Consider the following 9,632-nt stretch of genomic DNA (forward strand, 5'->3'; position numbering starts at 1 on the left):
CTGAATATGTCATCAGTATTGTATTTACCTGTGCTAGTAAACCATGTTCATTTCAGGATCTCCAGCCTTATAATCTGTTGTTTTTGGTCACATACACCAGATAGATGCAGTGAAATGTGTTGTTTTACAGCGTCAGCCATAGTAGTACAGCACCCATGGAGCAAATTAGGGTTGTGCCTTGCTCAAGGACACCAACAGATTTTTCACCTTGTCTGCTCGGGTATTCAAACCAGCATCCTTTTCCTGACTGGCCCAACGCTCTAACCCAGGCTACCTGCGGAGTTGTTGGTGCTAGCCTCGTTTGAGATATGTGCTGTAGTTTCGTCCCATTCTCATTGAACGCGTATCATTTCAGTGCAGTGTTGTTTGTCAACGGTTGTCTGTCCTACGGTACACCGGCAGGCCCAAACCTGGCAGAGGGTTCTAATCACCACTCTTTTCTTCTCCTCCTCCTCTCTCATTTCATCCTCATCCTCTAACCGTCTTACCCAATGCCCCTCATCCCCGGGTACCCTGGTCCTCCTTCTTTCACTTTTGATCCCTCCCTCCACTATCCCCTTCCCCTTTCTCTCGTCTTCCTCTTTTATCTTCCCTCCTCTATGTACTCTTCTCTCTTTACCCCCCCCCCCCCCCCCCCCCCCTCCTCCCCAGGCCGGGGTAACCTGCGTCCTCAGCTGGACAGTGCCATGCAGGACGTCAGTGACCTCTACCTGCTGATGGGGGAGACAGAGAAGCAGGCGGTGCGCCGGGCCCTCCTAGAGGAGAGGGGGCGCTACTGCTTCTTCATCAACCTGCTGAAGCCTGTGGTGGTGAGCACAGATCTAGGATCAGCCTATCCAAATCCTTAGCTATTATAGGGAAAACTTCACTCACTTTAGATCAGTCTGTGGTTGTGAGAGGGTAGGATGATGATAGAGTTGGCTGGGGTGGGCGCTGGGGCATAGATCTAGGATAAGATTACCCTCCCTAAATCTTAACCTTAACCAGTATGTGGGAAAAACCTGCCTGACTGTAGATCAGCGATGGTGGTGAGAGAGGAGGATTGCTGAGATACCAGGGTGGGGTGGGCTCCCGGGAGAAGTTGCCTTGGCTTTAGGCTAGAGTTGAGGGTTGAAGTCAATTCCACAAATCATATTATAATTCTATTCTCTCTCCCTGTTAATTACATTTAATTCAATTCAAATTCCAGATCAGTCTTTGAATTCAGAGATAATTGAATTCCTCTGAATTCCAGTGTTAGTTCAATTCCAAGAATTCAATTCCCAATTCAATATTATCCCCAAAGATTCCAAATAATAATTCTCTGCAACCTGAGCCACCCCCATAGAATTGTTCCGAGAGCCGATTCGTGACCCGCCAATTAACATCAATTTATTAATATTTTTTATGAGTCCAGAGCAGTACGTTATTCCCCATCCCTGCATTAATTAATTTGTCTGCATGTCTACATTTGGATAAAAGGAAACCATGCCATGAATGAATAAGAATGATAGGCCGATCTTCTTATTTTCACAATGCTGTGTGGCACATTGACAACTCAAATCGCTTTGAGAAAGAGCCATATAATTAGCATTCTTTTAATAAAACCTATACTGATATAACAAAACAATACTTATACAATCAATATTATATTTAGATAATCAAATAGTTTCATTGAGACTTAAATAAACAATTCCCAGAATTGAATAGGCTACAGGCTGCAAAAATAAATTTATTTAGTAGGCAATTGGCTTATCAAACTGTTACCGACCACACAGGTTTAAACTTTATATGGCCTGCATATGGTCTAAATGAATGAATTTACAGTGTGTAATAATTAACTGATAATTTCTCCTGTTACATTAGCCATTTTCGCGTGAGCTAGGAGTCAGGGAAAATAAACTTGGCAACTTATTGTCGCGTGGCAGACGGGAACATAAGATCTGCACATGGACAAATTATGAATGTTTCAGCACCACAGAAACAATGGACAGTTCCCTGCTCCAGTCTCTTGCTGCGTGGCTGGTAGCCTAGTCCTAGGCTATATCTGCCTCACTGCTCACATAATGGATTTCGCAACACATTTCAACACAACAAGCTCCTGGGCTTGTACAATTTTTTTCAAATCTTGATTTAATTCAAACGTTTCCAACCCGCAATATAATTGTTCTGAACCGCCAGCCGACCACTGGTTGAAAGAATGTTTTCATTCCACCCGCCAGCGGATTTTTTTGCATGTCAACCACAGGGAACTGTGGGTATCTGACCCAATGCAGGACTGTACTTTAGGCACAGATCTAGAACCTGATTATCCTACCCAAATCTGAACTATTATAAGGAAAATATTTACAGACCATACTTAGATCAGAGTCTAGGTACAACTGCATCCTTCTGTCCACAGTGGAGTTGTTTGGTGGTCTTAACTCTCATGTTAAAGTTGTTTGGTGGTCTTAACGCTCATGTTAAAGTTGTTTGGTGGTCTTAACTCTCATGTTAAAGTTGTTTGGTGGTCTTAACTCTCATGTTAAAGTTGTTTGGTGGTCTTAACTCTCATGTTAAAGTTGTTGTTTGGTGGTCTTAACTCTCATGTTAAAGTTGTTTGGTGGTCTTAACTCTCATGTTAAAGTTGTTTGGTGGTCTTAACTCTCATGTTAAAGTTGTTTGGTGGTCTTAACTCTCATGTTAAAGTTGTTTGTTTGTCACAGTTATTTCAGTTAGTCTTAAATAATGCACATGTTATGTCTTTGTGTGTTGCTGAGCGAAAGGTCTTGTTGTTGCTCCTCTTCAGAATGGAGAGATAGCCATGCTGGGAGAGATCACTCACCTGCAGGCCATCGTTGATGACCTCACTGTGCTCACTGAAGACCCACACAAACTGCCCCCGGCTAGTGAGCAGGTAATCTCCAACATATACACAAAAGAACAAGACTTTCCTGACACAAGAAATCAGTCTTGCAAGCACACATGCTTAACCAGTAGCACAACATGTCAAACAGTGAATGCACTTAGTGTAGGTATTGCTTGCGTAAACTCCCTCTTCTCTCTCTCCAGGTGATCGGGGACCTGAAGGGTTCAGACTACAGTTGGTCCTACCAGACCCCTCCCTCCTCTCCCAGCAGTGCTGCCTCCAGGAAGAGCAGTATGTGCAGTATCCTCCAGATGCCAACTGTCGGTGCCCATCGTCTCAGTAGTGTCTCCTCCCATGATTCAGGGTTCATCTCTCAGGATGCCAACACCCACTCCAAGCCCCCCTCACCCATGCCCTCTGACATCACCAGCCAGGTAGACACTCCTCTGAGTCAGTCAGTCTCTCGGCTCCACTCCAGGTTCTCTGTCTTGTTCTTGATTATCAAAACTTTGGAGTATGATAATGCACAGACCTGGGTTGAAATACATGTGTATTTGATTATTTGTTATTTAAATACGTATGTTCTGTGTATTTCACTATTCAAATATGGCCCGAGTCTAATACTTCTATTTATTAGTATTTATTTTCAAATAATTTCTGTGAGCGGACCAAGTAATTGGGCGTCACTCTAAAGCGGGAAGGTGGAACAAACGAGTCAGGAGTAGGTTTTCTTGATTGAACAAAGTTCTATATTGAGGGCATTTGGTCAACACAAACAATCCAACATAATCAATGAAAATCTCCAAAGGAAAAAACATACATCTTCTTCTCCAGATCAAACAGGAACACAATACGATTGTCTTTAAACTACAACAAAAGTCACGGGATTGTCACCGTCCTAATGGTTCTTCATAGATCGCTCCTCTGTCTCGGTGGCCATCTTCCAGAGATAGTTCTTCCCCCCTCTTCTGCTGGTTCCATACTCTCTCTTATAGGGGAAGGAGAATATCTCATTAGTAGTGTCAGCTGTGCTCAATTGCCTCTGGTTACCTTGTCTCCCATGCCTTGTTGGGCTACCATCCGTGAGCCCAGCCTGCCCTCTGGTGGTCCTTCCACATTTCCTAAATACTTACAGTTGAAGTCGGAAGTTTACATACACTTAGGTTGGAGTCATTAAAACTTGTTTTTCAACCACTCCACAAATTTCTTGTTAACAAACTATAGTTTTTTAAGAAAGTCGGTTAGGACATCTACTTTGTGCATGACACAAGTCATTTTTCCAACAATTGTTTACAGACAGATTATTTCACTTATAATTCACTGTATTACAATTCCAGTGGGTCAGAAGTTTACATACACTAAGTTGACTGTGCCTTTAAACAGCTTGGAAAATTCCAGAAAATGATATCATGGCTTTAGAAGCTTCTGATAGGCTAATTGACACCATTTGAGTCAATTGGAGGTGTACCTGGATGTATTTCAAGGCCTACCTTCAAATTCAGTGCCTCTTTGCTTGACATCATGGGCAAATCAAAAGAAATCAGCCAAGACCTCAGAAAGAAAATTGTAGACCTCCACAAGTCTGGTTCATCCTTAGGAGCAATTTCCAAACACCTGAAGGTACCACGTTCATCTGTACAAACAATAGTACGCAAGTATAAACACCATTGGACCACGCAGCCGTTATTCCGCTCAGGAAGGAGACGCGTTCTGTCTCCTAGAGATGAACGCACTTTGGTGCGAAAAGTTCAAATCAATCCCAGAACAACAGCAAAGGACGTGGTGAAGATGCTGGAGGAAACAGGCACAAAAGTATTTATATCCACAGTAAAACGAGTCCTATATCAACATAACCTGAAAGGCCGCTCAGCAAGTAAGAAGCCACTGCTCCAAAACTGCCATAAAAAAGCCAGACTACGGTTTGCAACTGCACATGGGGACAAAGTTCATACTTTTTGGAGAAATGTCCTCTGGTCTGAGGAAACAAAAATAGAACTGTTTGGCCATAATGAACATCATTATGTTTGGAGGAAAAATGGGGAGGCTTGCAAGCCGAAGAACACCATCCCAACCGTGAAGCACAGGGGTGACAGCATCATGTTGTGGGGGTGCTTTGCTGCAGGAGGGACTGGTGCACTTCACAAAATAGATGGCATCATGAGGATGGAAAATTATGTGGATATATTGAAGCAACATCTCAAGACATCAGTCAGGAAGTTAATGCTTGGTCACAAATGGGTCTTCCAAATGGACAATGACCCCAAGCATACTTCCAAAGTTGTGGCAAAATTACTTAAGGACAACAAAGTCAAGGTATTGGAGTGGCCATCACAAAGCCCTGACCTCAATCCTATAGAAATTTTGTGGGCAGAACTGAAAAGGCATGTGCGAGCAAGGATGCCTACAAATCTGACTCAGTTACACCAGCTCTGTCAGGAGGAATGGGCCAAAATTCACCCAACTTATTGTGGGAAGCTTGCGGAAGGCTACCCGAAACGTTTGACCCAAGTTAAGCAGTTTAAAGGCAATGCTACCAAATACTAATTGAGTGTATGTAAACTTCTGACCCACTGGGAATGTGATAAAAGAAATAAAAGCTGAAATAAATCATTCTCTCAAATATTATTCTGACATTTCACATTCTTAAAATAAAGTGGTGATCCTAACTGACCTAAGACAGGGAATTTTTACTAGGATTAAATGTCAGAGATTGTGAAAAACTGAGTTTAAATGTATTTGGCTAAGGTGTATGTGAACTTCCGACTTCAACTGTATTTCAAATACTATTTTCAAATGCATGGGAGTGCATTTTAATCAGTGTACTTTCAAATACTTTCATGTGCATTTCCAAATACATTACAATATTCAACTACTTGTCTTTTCAAGTAAAAAATATGTAAATTCATACTTCCAAATGTCTTTAAAAGTAATTGAAATATCCTAAATAGTATTTGAACCCAGGTTTGGTAACGTGAGAATCCTATTTTTATCCTCTTTCTGGCTGGTATGTGTTATTACTTATACCATCAAGCCTGTAAGATGATGCTAGAGTTTTTCTCCTTGATATAGTATGAATTATTGTGGCGGATGGCTGTTAAAATTTCTCTGTAAATAGAATGGGCGTCAGGGAGGCAATCTGATGCAATCTTCCATAGCAAAAGAGCAATATTGTGTGATGGTTTGTTGTGGAAGAGTAAATAGTTCCTTGAGTCATATTCTTTCCCCTCTTTCCCATTATTTCCCCCCCCCCTCTCAATCTCACTCACTTCTTGTCACCTTTCTCCATCTCTCCCACTCCTCTTCTCTCTCCATCTCCTTACTCCTCTTCTCTCTCTCCGTCTCTCTGATTCCATCTACAGAAGTCCACCAGCTCAGCCTCCTCTGAGGCATCAGAAACCTGCCAATCTGTCAGTGAATGCAACTCTCCCACCGCGGTTAGTAGACAGACAGACAGACAGACAGACAGACAGACAGACAGACAGACAGACAGACAGACAGACAGACAGACAGACAGACAGACAGACAGACAGACAGACAGACAGACATTCTTAAAATAAAGTGGTGATCCTAACTGACCTAAGACCGACCGACCGACACCGACCGACCGACCGACCGACCGACCGACCGACCAGACCAGACCAGACCAGACAAGCTGTGTGACATATCTATGGCTTAAGAGGCCCAGAGGGATCTTGCTATAGTATGTGATGAACACGATGACTCAGACATGTCTGTCCATTCCGCAGTTTGGCTCGGGCTCATCCTTCGGTACCTTCCGCCCCGCTCTCTCACACACTGGCTCCATCAGGCCTCTCTCTGTCATACTTCCTGGGTCCCCCACATGTAACCGCTCTCCTGGATCCAAAACCCCCTCACCCATCTCAAAGGTTCCTAGCTGGAAGGTTTGTTTTAATTTGCTGCTTTTCCGTTTTAATCTTTAATTTGCTTAACTGCTTTTTTCTTGGCTTTAACAACTCATTTGCATAACTCATGATGCATAATATCTTCAGGATCCATTCTGTTGTCGAATTCCGCTTTCAAATCTCTCATGCCAAAGATTTGCTAAGCTGAGCAGACTTTGCTAAACTCATTGTAATAAAATATTCATGCTTAGGGCTGAGATCTATTTGTGTAGACAGCACAAGCAGATTTGGTACCATGCTGTTAGAATTTAACCTCTTCATGGACCCTCATACTGCTTCCATTGTACCACAATGGAAAAGACTTCTGAACTGCTGAATGATAGACATGTCCAATCCAAGGGTACATTGTTTAGTTAATTTCCTCATTGCCTCAATAATACTGCCACAGGATTGGTCTAAAACCAGTACCTACGAGCCCTCATTGACTACCACTCTGCAGCAAAGGAGAGAGTCATTGGACAGGATGAGGGAGCAGGAGGTTCCTTCCAGTCCTAAAGGGTTCTCTGGGATGCACCCAGACACTCATAGGTCCAGGATGGCCCAAGCTACTATAGCAGCCAAGGTAATGATGAGCACACATTGGATGCAGTAACAGTACTCAACAATCAGCATGAGTTGTTGAGATGTAGATTTTAATGTTTGCCACTACTACTATTGTACGGTAATGTGAGTCTCCTCTCTCTTCTCTCTTTTTCTTTCTTTCTCATTCTGTTTTCTCGCTCTCTCTCTGCGTGTGTGTGACCATGTGTGTGTGTTTGTGTGTGTGCGCACAGCACGGCGGTGAGGCCATGTCCCCAGCAGCCAGTACACTAGCCATGGTACTAACCCGTGGTCTCAGTATAGAGCAGCAGAAGAATAGCAGGGAATCTCTGCAGTACTCCAGTGGCTACAGCACCCAGACCAACACACCGTGCTGCTCAGAGGACACCATCCCCTCACAGGGTAACATACTCTGATCAACACCAGATAACCACACGTATCCCTTCAAACAGTAGTACCTGAAATTGTATAGAAAATCCAATAGGATCCGGCTGTCTCATGCATACGGCCTGATCAGTTTGAATTCATTCTCTGCTGTTCTCAGGGTCTGACTATGAGTGCTACTCTCTGAACGGGGACGCTGATCCTGGCAGGGAGGCTGACTTCGACAAGTCCTCCACCATCCCCCGCCACAGCAACATCGCACAGAACTACCGCCGCATGATCCAGACCAAGAGGCCGGCCAGCACCGCCGGGTTACCCGCCGGAGTGAGCCCTCCTGGTGGTATGCATGGAGTGATTTATGGGGGTGATGGAGGGCGTGATGGAGGGCGTGACGGGAGGCACGGAGCCATCACCTCTGGAACAGCCACCATCCGCCGGACCCCCTCCTCCAAAACGGGGGTGAGACGCACCCCGTCCACCTCAGGCCCCATCGCCATCTGCCCCCCCATCGTTCCAGTCAAGACCCCCACGGTGCCAGACTCTCCTGTCTACTCCCCCGGTTACTCCCCCAGCTACTCTCCCAGCCTTACCCAGAGCATGGGCAGCGAAGAGTACCTGTATGGGGACGAGACTCCATCCAGTGCCCTGGAATACATGAAGGCCTCCCCCAAGCGGCTGAGCCTACCTGACACCACCGCCTGGAGCTCCGGAGGGGGGCTGGACCAAAGTGTCTATGCCCAGCAGCCCCCTGGCATGACAGGCCTCAGTCTAGAGGAGGACCCCCAGCTGGCAGCCAACCGCCACAGCCTGGTGGAGAAGATAGGAGAGCTCGCGGCCAGCGCCCACGCCCTGGGCGAGGGTCAGTTCCCCTTCTCCTCTCTGGACCCTCTGCCAGCGGACCCAATGGGTACCAAATCTGTAACCCAACACCCACAACAACCACCACACAGGCCCCAGGAGGGCGTGGACATGCTGGTGTCCATACGGAGAGGTGTGAGGCTCCGCAAGGCGGTCTCCAACGACAGATCAGCCCCCAGGATACTGCAGGATACTGCAGCAGCATCCAGGATACTGCGGTAGTATCTACTGGTACTGACCACAGAACTGTGGTGCCACTGCAAGCTCTAGTAGTGAAATGAATGAACACTCATCCTGTACAGGAAAAGACTGCATGAAATGAAAGGGAAAACGAGTGTCAATGTGTAAAGATTCAATGAATGGCCATGGGTGGCCAATGGACAAATGTCATGTAATGAATTGCGTACAAATATATTTTTATGTCGTATTCCTATTTCCCTTGATGTCTGTGGGCTTAGTGGCTGTGGTTGTCTATTCCCTCTCCTGTCTCCTGATGAATCAGCTCAGGCACCTTTCCTTTAGACTCAGTGATCAGGGCCTGTATTCACAAAGTGTCTCAGAGTAGGTGTTGTGATTATAATGAATCTATAATACAATTATATGGACAATGGTGCTGAGAGATTAGTGTATTTTGAGGTCTGTTTGGTTTGGTTTCGATTATATATACAGTACGAGTCAAAAGTTTGGACACACCTACTCATTCAAGGGTTTTTCTTTATTTTTACTGTTTTCTACATTGTAGAATAATAGTGAAGACATCAAAACTATGAAATAACACATATGGAATCATGTAGTAACCAAAAAAGTGTTAAACAAATCAATATATATATTAGATTTTAGATTCTTCAAAGTAGCCACCCGTTGCCTTGATGACAGCTTTGCACACTCTTGGCATTCTCTCAACCAGCTTCATGAGGTACAGTAGTCACCTGGAATGCATTTCAATTAACAGGTGTGCCTTGTTAAAAATACATTTGTGGAATTTCTTTCCTTCTTAATGTGTTTGAGCCAATCAGTTGTGTTGTGACAAGGCAGAGGTGGCATACAGAAGATAGCCTTATTTGGTAAAAGACCAAGTCTATATTATGGGAAGAACAACT

The 9,632-nt window shown here is 44.6% G+C and overlaps 1 protein-coding gene across 1 annotated transcript in view; it reads left to right on the forward strand.

Annotated features, from left to right (window-relative positions):
* LOC120053504 (protein MTSS 2-like) overlaps window positions 1-9,215 on the forward strand; it is a 35,196-nt gene extending 25,981 nt beyond the window's left edge. The window contains exons 7-14 of the mRNA XM_039000634.1: window positions 652-809; window positions 2,768-2,875; window positions 3,031-3,261; window positions 6,187-6,261; window positions 6,574-6,729; window positions 7,139-7,312; window positions 7,524-7,692; window positions 7,835-9,215. Of these exons, the coding sequence (XP_038856562.1) occupies window positions 652-809; window positions 2,768-2,875; window positions 3,031-3,261; window positions 6,187-6,261; window positions 6,574-6,729; window positions 7,139-7,312; window positions 7,524-7,692; window positions 7,835-8,754 (1,991 nt within the window). The 3' untranslated portion in view covers window positions 8,755-9,215. The remainder of the gene's footprint in view (window positions 1-651; window positions 810-2,767; window positions 2,876-3,030; window positions 3,262-6,186; window positions 6,262-6,573; window positions 6,730-7,138; window positions 7,313-7,523; window positions 7,693-7,834) is intronic.
* The last annotated feature ends 417 nt before the right edge of the window (window positions 9,216-9,632 follow it).

The sequence above is a fragment of the Salvelinus namaycush genome, chromosome 9 (assembly GCF_016432855.1).
Source record: "Salvelinus namaycush isolate Seneca chromosome 9, SaNama_1.0, whole genome shotgun sequence".
In the NCBI taxonomy this organism is placed as follows: Eukaryota; Metazoa; Chordata; class Actinopteri; order Salmoniformes; family Salmonidae; genus Salvelinus; species Salvelinus namaycush.